This window comes from Danio aesculapii, chromosome 15 (genome assembly GCF_903798145.1).
Source record: "Danio aesculapii chromosome 15, fDanAes4.1, whole genome shotgun sequence".
NCBI classification, from domain to species: Eukaryota; Metazoa; Chordata; class Actinopteri; order Cypriniformes; family Danionidae; genus Danio; species Danio aesculapii.
Genome location: NC_079449.1, coordinates 18502579 through 18519116, shown reverse-complemented (window position 1 = coordinate 18519116; position 16538 = coordinate 18502579). Strand labels below are relative to the sequence as shown.

General features: G+C 34.2%; 1 protein-coding gene and 1 long non-coding RNA gene across 2 annotated transcripts in view; one reads left to right on the top strand and one right to left on the bottom strand.

Moving 5' to 3' along the window:
- The window catches only part of nlk2 (nemo-like kinase, type 2), a 143911-nt gene that overhangs the window by 116357 nt on the left and 11016 nt on the right, over positions 1-16538 (top strand). Inside the window, exons 8-9 of the mRNA XM_056474539.1 lie at positions 10356-10442; positions 13979-14177. Of these exons, the coding sequence (XP_056330514.1) occupies positions 10356-10442; positions 13979-14177 (286 nt within the window). The remainder of the gene's footprint in view (positions 1-10355; positions 10443-13978; positions 14178-16538) is intronic.
- LOC130242423 (uncharacterized) lies at positions 855-8095 on the bottom strand. Its single transcript, XR_008838974.1, has 3 exons — positions 7980-8095; positions 4219-4369; positions 855-1378 (listed from the first exon to the last, which is right to left on the bottom strand). It is a non-coding gene; the product is annotated as an uncharacterized LOC130242423 (long non-coding RNA).

The window sequence follows — 16538 nt, the reverse complement described above, 5'->3', positions numbered from 1 at the left end:
TGCCGGGGCTTGAACCAGCGACCTTCTTGATGTGAGGTGATCGTGCTACCCACTGCGCCACCGTGACGCGCGCCCCTAAATATTTTCCATATAGTTTTTATATCAAAGTATTATGCAACAGTTTAATAAATACAGACATACAGTTTGTAAAGAAATTTTTTTTGTATTTTAGTTTATATATTATAAGAGAAACTCACCAAACAAATGGTTCTAAATAGATTTGCATTGTCTACAAAATAATTGTAGATTTTTGCCTTAAACCAACAGGTATTTACAATATTATCAAATCATATATAAATTTTAAAAAATGTATTGAATCATCTAAAATAATAATAATAATTATTATTATAACTATTATTATTATTATTATTATTATTATTATTATTATTATTATTATTATTATTATTATTATTATTAATAATAATAATAATGATACAATATTTATTAACATTAACCAATTCAAATAATTAAAACTTGGAATTGTAATTAATAAATTCACTGCAGATATTAGTTTCTAAAGTTTATAATAATAATAATATTTTTCTGAATATTAATATTAATATTATTCTTATTGTAATAATAAAAATTAAATAAGTATATTTTAGAATTGTACTGTATAAAATGAATATCTATGTTAATATTTATGATAATAAAATAATAATAATAATATTTTTGTTTTATAATCATTCAAATTAACATAGCTGTATTTTTTACACTACAATTCTAAAATATATTTATTTAATTTTAAAACAATATATATATATATATATATATATATATATATATATATATATTATAATTCATAATAATAATAATAGACAGACAGACTAGACAGACAAATTATGTCGGTGAACGGTCCAGCTTTGTGCTGTATGTTTGTTTTGTGTGCCACACAATAGAAATGCATGTTATCAGTTCAGACTGCAAAAGCCTAGCTAGAACAAACATCTAGGCCAAAAAAAATGTCAATTAAAGCTGTACTCTGGTCAGTTGGGTCCCCTGAAAGAGCTGCTGTGTGTAAAAAGGCAGCAGGAGCTCTTGGAAACAGATGTATGCTCAAATCCATGCTGATTTTTCCACCATGGCAGAGAGGCAACATGATCAGATCAGATTTCTCACCCAGCAACACACACACATACTGTACACACACACACACACACACACACACACACACACACACACACACACACACACACACACACACACATACACTCAGGTCAGAAAGTGATGATCCCATTGCTTACAGTGAAGAAGTGTGTGTGTGTTTTCCACTGGCTTCAGGGGGTCTTTCATGCTGACTGTGAGCAGATGTGGTTCCTCTCACGTCACCAGGGGCCCCAGAGCCTGACACCGGGCCCCGGACTTAACTCCATGCCACCTGCGAACAGATGGCGCACGTTTTATTTTCCCCTCGTCAACGCCACGTAATAACTGGTGTGGGGTTATTGAGGCGGGCACAAGGGTTTTAGCAAATTCATGCTATTCAGCTGATGAATCATTGATATTTCCAGGGCAATAAATAAACACAGCAGGACATCAGACGGAAAAAGTACACTGGACAAAAAAACATTTATTTATGTCTCAGGTCTTATTTAACCATTCAAAAGTGAGAAAAAAAGTAGCGTCACAAGACAAAACACTTAGTTAAAAGACTGTGTACGATGTTGTATAAACGATTGCTCATTAAGAGCTTAAGAAGCTTAAGAAATATGAAGGCAAGATGAGATGTTTGTTTGTTTGTATGCACAGTATAATACGATTATTAATAATACTCTCATTCATATCAAAACATAAAAGCTAGTGCTTAATTTGAGCCAGATCTTGCCGGATCCTGTTTCAGAAAATGTTCCATATTCATGTTTTGCATTCCGGTATTTATTTTAATGGATCCGACATTAACTTGCGTGTGGCGAATACCTATGTGTGTGTGTGTGTGAGAGAGAGAGAGAGAATGTGAATGTGTGGATTGTGTATGCGCAGTAGTCACCATGCGTAAATTAAAGCAAAACTATTGGCCCTCAACAATATTTTCAGCCAATCATCTTTCTTATGTTTACAGTTACTCTCATTAGTTGGTGATTGTTGTTTTGCGTGCAGTGAGCAGCGAAAATAAATATTGGCATAGTGGCCTACCTAAATAATATTTGTATTTTCAAAATGGCAAAGATACAGTCATGCGTATTTCCATTTTTTTAAAACCACGAGTAAATCTGATAATGAGCCTGATCAAAAGAGATCTTGAGAAGATAAAACTGTGCCCCTGGATCAGGATGGCGGGAGACAGAAGCAAAGCAATCTCAAAAATTACCGCTTTTATTATTAGAAAAGATATTATGAATTCTTTTATTACTACTATTAAAATTATTAATATTAAAATGTATTTTAACCCTTTAACTGCCCCAGCAAGAACAAAAATGTTTGGATTGCATTTCTTAACTCATAATGTCGCTAGTTAACACACACACAATGCATTTTTTTTCAACACATCCCATAATTTCTAAAATATCAACCTCTACCAAGTTGATATGTCTGTTTATAGTAAAGTTACCAGAATTAATACATATACTTTGAAAATCAGAAACATATGAGGTGTCAGACCAATTTACTTTTTTAAATAATCTAAATAAAACATTTATCTTATATAATTCATTATTATTCATCCTTATTTTTTGAAGTATCCCATAAAATATTTCAGGTTCTCATTTAATTAACCATTTTATTTATAAATAAAATCAAAATTAAGTGTAGTAGTGCAACAGGATTATGTTTGTTTGATTTTTTTGTAAACCAACCATGCTGTGTGTGTAAACCATTATTTAAAACAGTCAAAATATGGTCACCATTTGGTAGAGCAGGCAGTTAAAGGGTTAAAACCGAAAGAAACCAATTTTATTTGTATGTTCTATATGTTTAAAATATTTAAGTTATTAAACATATACTGTACATACATAAATATGTCAATAAAATTATGCATAATACAGCATAGGATGGCGCTTTACGTTTTTTTTTTCTTCAAATATTAAACTCACTAAATATTATTGAGGATATTAATATATTATATTAAAAATGTTACTTTAATATTGCACTCACTCACAATGAAAGGGAATATTTAAATGTTGTAGTCCTCATTAGACAGTCTGCAGTTTTCTTCTTTCCTGTTGAATAATCTGAAGCTCAACTTGCTTAACAGACACATTGTTTTGACAACATGCTGACACTTTTACAGCTCCCTATTTAGATTTTAAAAGACCAGTTATTAATGTGTTCAACTTGATGTTGGCATTAACATGTGAGGCCTCAGACACTTTTCTACGCCTTGTCCTGCTCCTGCTCCATAAATAGAGCAGATCTGATTTGGGCTGTTTTGAAAGGAGATCCTTCAGGGGCTTTAGGGATCTTCATCCTCACCGTATCAGCCTGAACACTTAGCCAGATTAGTTTGGGTTCTGAGAGCATCCGAGAGATACAGTGTTTAGCCACGTCTCTATTCCCGCTCGCAAACTGGCGCTAAGTGCTACTATTTCTACTAAAACCGGAAACAACTGTGCTTTTACACAGGAAGACTGTGTTTAAAGAGGTGCACGAGTTTCACCCCTACCCTGCATCAGTGTTACTCAATCTCAGATCAACAAATCCTAACAGTCTTGTAAAAAGGGTTCATTGACTTTGAAATTTAAGGGGAAAAAATCTCATTTGAATCTCTGCTGTGATTAAAATACATAGCAAAACATGATAATAATGATCAAATACAGCTATGAGATTCCAGTGGAAAGCCTCAGTCTTGTGGTGATTGAGAGAAAATCACTAGTACAGAAGGTCGTCTGTTAGCTTCTCTCTGGAATCACTGTTGTCTCAGTCAGCGTTCACTCGGTTAATGGCCTTCTCCTATATCAGCTCTCCCTCCCCCTCTCGTGCCTGTAGGAAACGTGCCCTGCTTTTTCTCTCTCTTTTTTTTAGCGTGTTAACTGCAAAAATAAACAAACAGACAAGTCCTATCCACCTGTCTGTCCTCGCTTGGCCCTGTCCCAGGTGTGGGTCTGCTCTCCTGAAGGCCTTTGTGTTGTTGTGCTGCCAGGATGATCAATGGCTTGTTTGTGGTGGTGTGGAGAGATGAGATGTGGCCTGGACCACACAGCCGCAGAAAGAGAGAGAGAGAGAGAGAGAGAGAGGGAGAGAGAGAGAGAGCGAGAGAGAGAGGGAGAGAGCTGAAGCCTGCACCTGTTGATGGGGCTGCTGTGGTTTCTGCTGGGCCAGAGGGGCGGACGGGTGTCACGTGGACTTCGCTTCACAGGAAGCTGGAGCTCGTTTCTCAGGCTTCTCATGACATGCACCTCCTCCTTCTTCTTGTTCTTCCAGTCAGCTTGTGTCACTGATAAAGAACAGGAAGAGGAAAGACAGAGCTTTTGTGTGGTTTTTTTCTTGAAGTGAAACTCTGATGATTTTGCTATGGGAGAATACGGAGAGAGTAATTGTAATGTCAGTAAAGATGCTTGTTTGACGATTTGTTACTCTTTCAAAAAACGGATAGTTAAGAATTTAAAAATAAGTTAAGAATAAAAAGTTAAGAACAAAATAAATATGATTTCAGAGCTACAGTAGTAGTGATGGAGACTTGAATGCAGTTTTGCAGAGAGAGAGAGAGGGCCCTATCATACACCGGCGTAAAAAGGCACAACACATGTTTTGCACGATTTGTTGCTATTTTCAGACCAGCGCAACCCTAATTTTCAGGTTTTGTTAAATTTCCACGTTGTTTAAATAGCATAACCATTTGTGCCACTTTGTGGACTCATGGGTGTTCCGGTCTATAAAAGAGGTGTGTTAAGGTGCACTGTTGGCGCATTGCTATTTTCTAGAGTGCGTTAGTTATGCGTCTATGTTGGTCCAAATGCTTAATACACACAGGATGTACAGCAATACACAAATATATTTACATATAAAAAATAAATAAAGGATTAAAATGTTACAAATATTATTATTTACTACATAGATATATAAACCACTACCTCCATGCTTTCTTCATCTCGGGGGCATTTTTCAGTTTATTCATGACAATTTGTTCTTTTTTATTATGATGTTATTATTATTATTATAAGTACTATTTATTATATGCAACTTTATATTTGTTTTAATAAAAACAAGTTTAGATTTGTCCACCTGTCTGGTTTTTGAGACATATGCATCGCCATATGGGGCATAAGAATAGGACGTGTGTTTTGACATAACTCATTTTTTGACCACACTTCATTATTATTGTTCATTTATTCGTTTTCTAGAAATTAGTGTTGAATTTAGAAATAGTTTTGAAACAAACCCTTGATAATCTTTAAAAACAAACAAAATTAAATATGCTGGTTAATGGGTGTCTTCAGAAGTGTGCGTACAGCACCATTTCTTTATCCACGAAAATAAAGGAGTAGAGTAAAGAGTAAAAATAAAGTAAAGGGCCAAATGGAGGAGGCTCATTCTTTATCTTTGCGCAGACAGTCTGTTTAACTGTTTTCTCGCTAGTGAAGTGTTTTTCCTTTCAGTTTTTCCACTTTCAAAGTCATTCTTTCATTCATTCATTTTCTTTTTGGCTTAGTCCCTTTATTAATCTGGGGTCGCCACAGCGGAATGAATCACCAACTTATCCAGTATATGTTTTACGCAGCGGATGCCCTTCCACCTGCAACTTATCACTGGGAAACATCCATACACTCTCATTCACACACATACACTACAGACAATTTAGCCTACCCAATTCACCTATACAGCATGTCTTTGGACTGTGGGAAAAACCGGAGCACCCGGAAGAAAGACACGCGAATACAGGGAGAACATGCCACTTACAAAGTCTGTCATGTAAATAGCAAATGCACCATAGCGCGATACAACTGACTCTGAAAGGGAATGGGAGATGATACTCTGATTAATTTAATGCAAGTTATGCTCAAAACACACCCATAACTCATTAAGAGAAAAAGCTCAACCCTGTTAGACCATGCACTGCGGTGCAGAGCACATTTTTCCATCCTTAAAATAGCAAAAGTGGATTCGGACACGACCTTAATTTTTGTGCGATACGCTTTAGACTTTGCATCTAGATTGTTAAAATAGAGCCTAGAGAGAGATTATTGAAAGAGTACAAAAAAATCAAACTCAAGTAAAATTACCATTACTTGTCAAAAAATGTAGTGCAAGTCAAGTAAAAGTATCTGTTCTAAATACAACTCAAAGTATGAGTTAAATGTATCCCTTGTAAGAGTATTCAAGAGTAGTGAGTATTACTCCTTGTTCTAACAACAAACGACACAACAAGATTCCGGCGACAAGCAGTTTGTCTGTCTGCACCAAACCTGATGCAACATACCAGAATCATTTAAATACCAGCCACTCCACTCCCAACAAAATGGCTTTTAATCTAATTAATACATATTAAACCACTTTAACATTTTTAATAGGCTACTGAGTGACTGATGTTGTTTACACTGAGTCACAGTTCAGACTTTCATATTTAATCCATCTAATTTTAATTTCAAGATCTAAGGTGAACAATCTGCTGCCGCTTTCAGTAGTATAGCAAAAAATGTCACGTAAAATGGTGTTTAAACTTAGATTGGAAGCATTTAAGACTGAATAAAGCACATAATCAGTACCTGAGGTGACTGGGCTGTCTGTCTGATTTTTTAAGCACAATTTTATTGGATGGTATACAACGGACATAAAAGAATAAGCATATCAACTGGCTCCAGATGTCACATCAGGCAATGTTTTCTTTCACAGGGTGTCTGTGGGGTCTTAAAATGTCTTAAATTTCGAAAACAAAATTTTAGGCCCTAAAAAGTCTTTATTTCACTGAAATTGTGTTGTAGGGCTTAAATCATTTTAAAGAGGTCTTAATTTTCCTGTGTCCAAGTAAAGCTACCCAATCGGGCTGACACCCAATCACCAATAGTCTATATCTAAACTTTTTTATATATATATTTAAGTTTTTTATTGCAAAGAGATACAATTTACAACAGCTGTTAGACATTTTACAGCAAATTCTACATATTTAATTCCCTAATCATGGAAAGAAAACTAAAGCAACACATCCCTTTACATGATCTTCCATTAATACAAAAACTATTTACAGAAGTAACCGGGCCATTCAAAAAAATCCTTAGTGTTTAGCCCATACTTGCCAACACTCCCTATTTCCCCGGGAGTCTCCTGTATTTCAGACCCGTCTCCCGCCACCCTCCCATTTTGTTATTTTCTCCCACCCCACCCCCCCAGATCCAGGTCCACAGATTTTTGGTACAGTCTGAAACAACTCCCCAACTTTGGTATAGTATCTGATCGCAGCGGCTGCTACTAACACCACAGTACAGTTACTAGTTCTCAACAGTGTTATTCAGACACCTCACCCACGAACCCCACCACCACCACCACCACCCCTGGTCTCTCAAGTTTTTCAGAGAGACATGTTGGCAGGTATAGTTTAGCCCTGCATAAGTCTAAAATTTCATTTATAATGGTATTAAAAGGGTCTGTAACAGTCTTAAATTTGACTTGAGCAAACCTGCAGAAACACTGCTTTCAGTTTGTACATTTCTGTACATTTCTGGTCACCGTAAATTTTAACTTATAAGTATACGGTTTTAAAAACGGTTCAAAAAGGCTCAAATTGCTGCTCAAAAAGTGTGTGCAGTCTGATTCACGTTACTGAATTTGCTTGGTCCGCTTCTCCCACTGTCAGAAATGTGCGGGCGGATCATGAGCTCCTGCATGCCAGAGATGACTGAAAGCCTGGCTTGATGATGTCATGTGTCAAGCTCCTGACTCATCATTTGTCTAATTGAGCTTTGAATCATGGGACAGGGAGAGGCCCAGTCCGAAGCCACATTCCCCCATAATCCTCAGCTAATACTGCCTAATACTGCAGCACACGATCACACCACCACACAGAGGCCTCCATCATACACACTCACCATCAGATACTGCCAACTACTCACCCAAAACTTGCCTACTGTGGGTCCTTAATCACATACGCTCACGCAACCTTGCAGCTTTGGTACATCGCTGCACCCTGTGTGTTTTCTTGAGTCATAACACACAGGCATAGTTTCGGTTGGGCCCACACAGATTGTGACCTGCTGAATTCAGACGCCCAGCATTTGATCATGTTTCAGTTCTGTCAGAGGAGGCTGGCGTTTGGCACATGTGCGTAGACACAAATATAGAGCAGGTTCTTTAGTGTGTCAGAAACAAATAACACAGTTGATGTAATCCAATTCTAGAATGAATGTTTTTTATAAGATGTTTCTTTTTTAGTGAATCAACTAATGTGTACTGATTAACAAAATTACATGCCTGCTTTAGGATTTGAAAGAAATAAAGCAATGCTTTTTAATCCAGTTAATACTGTTTAACATCAAGTGTGAATTCATTGAAAGTTGTGGTAAAGATTTATATTTAAAGGACACCTATGATGAAACCTAACCCTAACCCTAATCATCTTTTGTAAGCTGTTTGGACAGAGTAAAGGTGATATAAAGACAATAAGTCACTTTCTTTTAATTTCCTGACATTAAAACAGGATCCAAATCCCTCCCATTTTGAGGCCGACCCCAACGTGATGGAGTGCGGTTTCCCCGCCCACCGAATTTATTGACAGCTGCGTATTAACATGTCTTCGTAGTAACGTGTATAATCAAATCAACAAGAGAGTATGTGCGCATTGCAACGGGGATTAAAAGATCTGTTCAGCTCTCTGTGATCATCAATCATCATCACATGTGATCAAGAATGAGTTTCACAAGTTTAAAATGTTTTTAAATCAGTGCATGTTTGTGATGAATTACAGCCCTTTACTTCAGCTTTACATATCTCCACAGCCGCGTGTCAGTACAATTATAAAAGAAGACGCTTCAATCCCAGTTTGTGGATGTTAAATCAGGTTTATTTTGTACATTAAAATAAAGGATATCCATACAGCAGTGAATATTAATGTGTATCCTGTCATATATTTGTTGTGCAAAAACAGTGCAAAGTTAAACGCGCTCGCTCTGTGTGTGTGTGTGTAGGTGAATTTACTTGGGAAAAAATGTAAGTCCTGGAAAAGTATTACAATTTTTGTATGAAAAATATGTATGAAACCTGATCAATACATTGTGATCTGCCAGCAAAAGTGATTTGCAGACATATTTAACTAAGCTTTTCACAAACCAATGAGAATAGGCAACTCTCACAAGGAGTTATACCTTGCCCGAATGTCTTTATAACTGGCACAGACATGCAAGAATTACCCTCGTTTGACAAATAAATGATTCAAGTACTTATTTCCAACATTTTTTATATGCTACACCTGAAATGACACATTACTTTCAGGATATTTATCATATCTCCAATCTCGATCTCTCCAATATCATGGGTTTGCAGAGCATTTACGAACCACACACCCCTGCTGAGATGTTTCCCACTTTCAAATCCGTATGATATTCTGGTCCCTACTGTAGATATGACTCAGAAGCTTCCTTCAATGAACGTCTGATTGCTTCAAGATAATCGCACACCTCGCTTCCGCTAGGCTTCGAAAGCATTCATTCCTCCCTTCCCATCCTCTTCCTCCATCTCTCACCTTCACCTCCATCAACTGTACAGTCAGAACCCACAACACGTCATCCCGTTTTACAGGGTGAATCACCAGCCATAGTTCACATCTGCTCTCAGCTCAAAGAACCTAACCAGGGAAAACAAGCAATTACCGGTGGGCTTTTTCAATCAACTCTTTGGCGAGCCGGCCGGGGGCCTGGGATGGGGGAAGGTGGGCGGAAGAGATAATTAGACACGGTTAAAAATATCCCGGCTCATTGTCTCCGCTGTCCCACATCCTCAGATAATGTGCAGCTATTGGCGCAAAGATCATGTGCTCCTGGGAGGAATGTTTTGCATGTTTTTAGCGGCTGAACGGCCATAGAGGATCACATGACAGCTCGATGTGCTCTTGTGTTGGCTGCTTTTTACACCAGGATAAAATGATAAGGGTTGTCCATCATTCGGATTTGTGTTCATTCTATGCACTGCGTTTCTGAGTGTGAATGTACAGTGGAAGTCAAAATTATTCGCCCTCCTGTGAATTTGTTTTTCAAATATTTCCCAAATGATGTTTAACAGAGCAAGGAATTTTTCATAGTATTTCCTATAATATTTATATAAAGTCTTATAATATTTATTATAAAGTCTTATTTGTATTATTTTATGAAGGAAAAAGTCTATAACGGGGCAAATAATTCATGAGGGCTAATAATTTAGACTTCAACTGCATGTTATTGGTAAAAAGGAGAAGATACTCTGAGACTGACTTGTCTTGCTGTTTCCTGTTTCTGCAGCCCTCACTTCCTGTCCTATATACCCTGTCCAGTCAAGCAACCCATGAGGCCGTTCACCTCCTCTGCAGGATGTTGGTCTTTGACCCAGTAAGTATTCTTGATACTCTGTTATTATATTTTCTTTTGGATTAAAGCGTGTTATTTTTTTAATATATACATTTTGTTAAAAAATTTATGACTCTGGTCTTATGTTGCATGGATTTATATTTTTGGCAGTAGAAAAAAATATATGGTTACACTTTATTTTGATGGTCCGTTTGTTGAATTTAAGTTGCATTGCATCTACATGCCAATTAATTCTCCTTAGATTATAAGTAGACTGTTAGGGTTGGGGTTAGGGTTAGTGTAAGTTGACATATACTTGCAAAGTTTCTTATAGTCAGTTAAATGTCTGTTGAAAGAACAGTATCAGCAGATATTAAGCTGACAGTCTACTAATACTCAACTGGACTTTCAAAATAAAGTGTTACCTGATATATATTATGGGTCAAAATTATTGATTTTTTTTTAATCATTTGAATATTAAGAAAAGTGTTGCGTGAAGACATTTGACAAATTTCCCATTGCAAATACATCAAAACTTAATTTTGTATTAGTAATATGCATGGCTAAGAGCTTAACTTGAACAAGTTTAAAGGTGATTTTCTCAATGTTTCCATTTTTTGAATCCTTGCATTTCAGATATTAAAATAGTTATAGCTCGACCAAATATTGTCCTATTCTAATAAAGTATATGGGAAATTCTAGCAGAAATGTACATTATTTGTCCCTAAAATAAAAGCATAAATACAGTTAATAAAAAGTATTTCATCCCAAAAAATTCTAAAATGGACTGATGGTTGACTTCTGTGAGTTATTCTATATGGAATATGTCATTCATTTACAAATTTTACACTTCACAAATTTACAAACCCTGTCATTGTCATTGTCATGAGCTCAGCTAAACCTACAGCTTTAATAGTTTTGTTATGCTTTAAAAACTGTTTAGGAAAAAAATACTTCAGAAATAGCAAGTTTAAAGGAGAAATGAAGCACTCAGTCAAGTTAACATTATTTTGTACACTGGATTCCATTTTAATGAAAATGTATTAAACAAACTCGATTAATGTAAGCATTTAGCAGAAAACGGCGTGTTTTACTATAGATTTTAGAACTAGTCCGCAGCTATCTTGGAATGTCGCTGTGTCTGATGTCACAGGGTTGGTTGAGTTTCTCCCGTTGAACAGAAACAATGGAAGTAAAGGAGACTGTAAATGTGTGTGTCACAGATGTGCGTCTAATATGAAAGGATAGATATTTATTCTGTTTTTCTTTTTTCCCTTTTAATTACCAATCATTTGATGTGCTTTGATTCACTCTCTGTATTACGCTACATGACAGCCTGTCTGGGTTTCCACCATGATTGTAACGGACTAAACACAGAGACTGGACAGCCTAATTTAACCCAATGCATGAAGTTGTGGACGAGCACCACAGAGCTGCTGTAAATACAACAAATACAGGCATTTAAGTGTCTTAAGTTGTGTCTTTTTCTTTTGTTAATACTGTTCGTTTGATGCGCTGTGATCCTCTCGCGCTGCTCCAGTGCTGCCTGACGAGGGGATTTACATTCAGACTAATGCAACGATTAAAGTCATACATGACTTCACACTTTACTAAGTCGCATCTGCATGGGTTATGTCAAGACATATTTCCTTATCAAGTCGATCATCTCAATCTCTCAACATGTATGAAGTATAAAATCCCACCATAAGAAACACCGCGCCGATCTCAGTTTGGTTTGGTGTTTCTTATGGCGGGTTTTTATCCTTCATACATGTTGAGAGATCGACTTGATCGACTTGATAAGGGAATATGTCTTGACATATGTCTATAAAGGAATATATCATTCATTTACAAATTTTGCACTTCACAAATTTATAAACCCTGTCATTGTCATCAGCTCAACTGAACCTACAGCTTTAATAGTTTTGCTATGCTTTAAAAACTATTGTTTAGGACACAAATACTTCAGAAATAGCAAGTTTAAGTTGTTATCATTCACATCAATTGATTAAAAACATGAAATTATAAATACATTGTACAAATAAACTCTACAAATATCTAATACAAATAAATGTACAATTGTCCCCATGTTTCTGTCACATTTGCATTAAATTTAACATAACATGCGTGCAATACACCTTTAAGGCTATGACTCAAAGGAAGTGACGTCATTTGATAGAAGAGCTGACGGTGTTCTATCATTGAATTGTATGATTTTTTTGAGGAAGACAAGCTTAAAGGTCAGGCCCTGTCACATTTTTAAGTGAAAATCTACATTTCTGGTAGAATGTCCCATACATGAATGGAAAGCTTATTTGTCTGCTATTATATTTGTTATTTGTCAACATTTGTTATTATCAGCTTTCAGTTAATGTAGTATCAATCACTTGTGGCTGGGTGTTTGGTCCTGTTTCGCATAGTTGATTATTATTTAAATGCACCACAGACATAATGTAATATTTCTGTAATTTATATTAATTTAAATGATATTCATATAAATTACATAAATGTTACATTATGTACTTTATAATAATTTAATTTAAAAACATTATTTTATAAATTGCATTTTTTGATTTATAATACATGTGAACATAACAAGTCCACTGGATTATTTAATTAATATTTAATTAATAATCTGACCACAGATTATTTCTGATATAACTAAATAATACAATATTGTAATATTTTTATCATATATTTAATTCAATTCACTATATTATATTATATTATATTATATTATATTATATTATATTATATTATATTATATTATATTATATTATATTATATTATATTATATTATATTTTATTATATTATGTTATATTTTATCATGTTATATTATATTATATTATTTTAAATTATATTATATTATATTATATCGTGTTATATTATATTATACCATATTATATTATGGTATGTTATATTATATTATATTATATTATATTATATTATATTATATTATATTATATTATATTATATTATATTATATTATGTTATGTTATGTTATGTTATATTATATTATGTTATATTATATTATGTTATGTTATGTTATATTATATTATGTTATATTATATTATATTATGTTATGTTATGTTATGTTATGTTATGTTATGTTATATTATATTATATTATATTATATTATGTTATGTTATGTTATGTTATGTTATATTATATTATATTATATTATATTATATTATGTTATGTTATGTTATATTATATTATGTTATATTATATTATATTATGTTATATTATATTATGTTATATTATATTATATTATGTTATGTTATGTTATGTTATGTTATATTATATTATATTATATTATATTATATTATGTTATGTTATGTTATGTTATATTATATTATATTATATTATATTATGTTATATTATATTATATTATGTTATATTATATTATATTATGTTATGTTATATTATGTTATGTTATGTTATGTTATATTATATTATGTTATGTTATGTTATGTTATATTATATTATATTATATTATATCATATTATATTATATTATGTTTTATTGTAAAATTTAAAGAACAATTTAAACTGAACAAATGTGTTCCTCAAAACAGTCGAAGCGGATCTCTGCTAAGGATGCCCTGGCGCACCCATATCTGGATGAGGGGCGTCTGCGATACCACACCTGCATGTGCAAATGCTGCTACACCACGTCCTCTGGCCGCGTTTACACCAGTGACTTCGAACCCGTCACGAACCCCAAGTTTGACGACGGATTTGAGAAGAACCTGACATCAGTTCGGCAGGTCAAAGGTGAGCGACAATTCATTCACTTCTACTCATTTATGATGATTACAGTACACCAATTGCACCAATTGACCGGCCAGAAATCAGCAATGTTTTTTTTTTTTTTTGTTCCAAACTAAAAATATTACATTCAATAACTAACTAAAACTATTTTAGTAAACATAAACTATTCGTTCACTATAAATCATTCATTTCTATTTCTTTATCGATTATTTGATGTTCTCAACAATAAATTGATGGTATGGATAAGATGGATTAAACCTCTCTGTTACAGTCTTTTGGTTTTATGTAGTACAATTTCACAGTTAAAGTCAAATCATTATGTTCTAACTGAAGTTAAATTATACAATAATTTAATTATAATTATACAATATCTATATATTTACAGTTGAAGTCAAAGTTATTCACCCTCATGTGCAATGTTTATTCTTTTTTTTTTTTTAACCATTTTAAGGTCGATATTTTTAGCCTGCTTAAGTTATGTGTTTTTTTTCAATTGTCTACAGAACAAACCATCATTATACAATGACTTGCCTAATTACCCTAACTTGGGGTGCGTTTCACAAACAACGACGTAACTCGTGCCTGAACTATCATAGTACAATGCATCGTTTGGGAAAAGAATGATGTAGTGACGAGTGTTTCCCAAAACCTGTAGTTTCTCTGTCGCAGATCCACCGCTTGAACCACGTTAGTTATAACGTCAAACGCTCATAATGATCCTCTAAATGGAGTGGAGTAACTACCTCTTTAGAGAAGAACCCCAAAATTTCTTTGTGTAAATTATATTGTTTTACACGCGCACACATTTTATAAAAAATCCAATATTAGATTTGGTAAAAACATGCACTCGCTTTCCATATTAGTTGAAATATATGTAAACAGCACGTATAGGGCCAATGTTTCCTTTACAAATATTACTGAGAACATATTCTATTCTAAAAATTAAAATCACTTACAAAAGCTACCACGTATTCTAACCTCATATATAAATCATATAAATAAATAATAAGGCTATTTATTAGGAAATGAAATGTAATATTTATCATTTATTAGGAAATAAAAAAATTATTAACTACTTGTTTAATGATGAATATTATAATTATTATTAAGTAGGATATTATTTATTTATTTTTTTTAAAAGTCTACTTTTACAATTTGACATGCAAACACTGCAGAAATGTTCTAACCAACAGGCCCATGTCGTATACAGTACAGATACTTAATAAATAACCTGCTATAAATGTAAAAGCATTAACGTATGCTATGTTTTTTGTTCTCTCAAGCTTTGGAGACATCAATGCTTTCAAAGTGCACTGCGAAGGGAGCACAGTTGTAAACATGAAGATCGCAAAACTGACCTGTTACAAAACTTTGAAAGCAAATTACGACTAATAATAATGACTTTAATGCTTTTTTTATGATTCCAAGTTTGAATGTTAGAATGTTCTAAATAAATAGAGCATGGGGGATAACTGGGAATAGAACACAGCCGGGAACTATATTTCTAACTACAGCTCCAGAGGTGTAGTTGCAAGCATACAAGTTTGCGATGCAGTTTGCGAATGTCTGTTGGAACGATGGTTTTGGGAAACACCAAATCAACCAACTATGTTTATAAGGACGGAACTTGCGACCTTAGTTGGCTTACGATGGTTTTCGGAAACGCACCCCTGCCTAGTAAACCTAATTAACCTAGTTAAGCCTATAAATCGCACTTTAACACTGAATACACTGAATACTAGTATCTTGAAAAATAACTAGTAAAATAGGATGTACTGTCATGGCAAAGATAAAAGAAATCAGCTATTAGTTAGTAGTTATTAAAAGTATTATGTTTAGAAATATGTTGGAAAAATATAAAATAATTACAATTTAACTGGAGAGATAATAATTCTGACTTTAAATATTTTATTTGTATATATTTTATTTTATTTTATTTTGTTTTATAATTTTGAAGCAAATCAGAACTGGCCAATGCATCACTAGTCCATAATATACAACACGTGAGCCAAACAAAGTCAGTCTATTACTTTAACCTTTTGTCCTGATTCACCCTCTCTTTGAAGACAACGTGTTCAAGAGCTAAAGGTCTTAATTGAATTGGAGCTATTTGAGAGCATGTGCCCGTCATGCCGTTGCGTGTTAATCAGGAGCCTCCTGCTGCTCCTGGTGTTTTTTGTGCCTTGTTTTCACCCTTCACTTGGGGCCCCTGGATCTGCGCTTGCCTTCCACTGTCAGCGGGTATTAGCGAGAGTCTGTCGCTAAAAGCAGGCTTACTGTGTTGTCGGCTCAAAATAACTGTGCCCTTCACCCTCCCTCCTCTTCCTCCGTCCTGTGTGTTTCCACTGGAGGATTAGTCAGTGC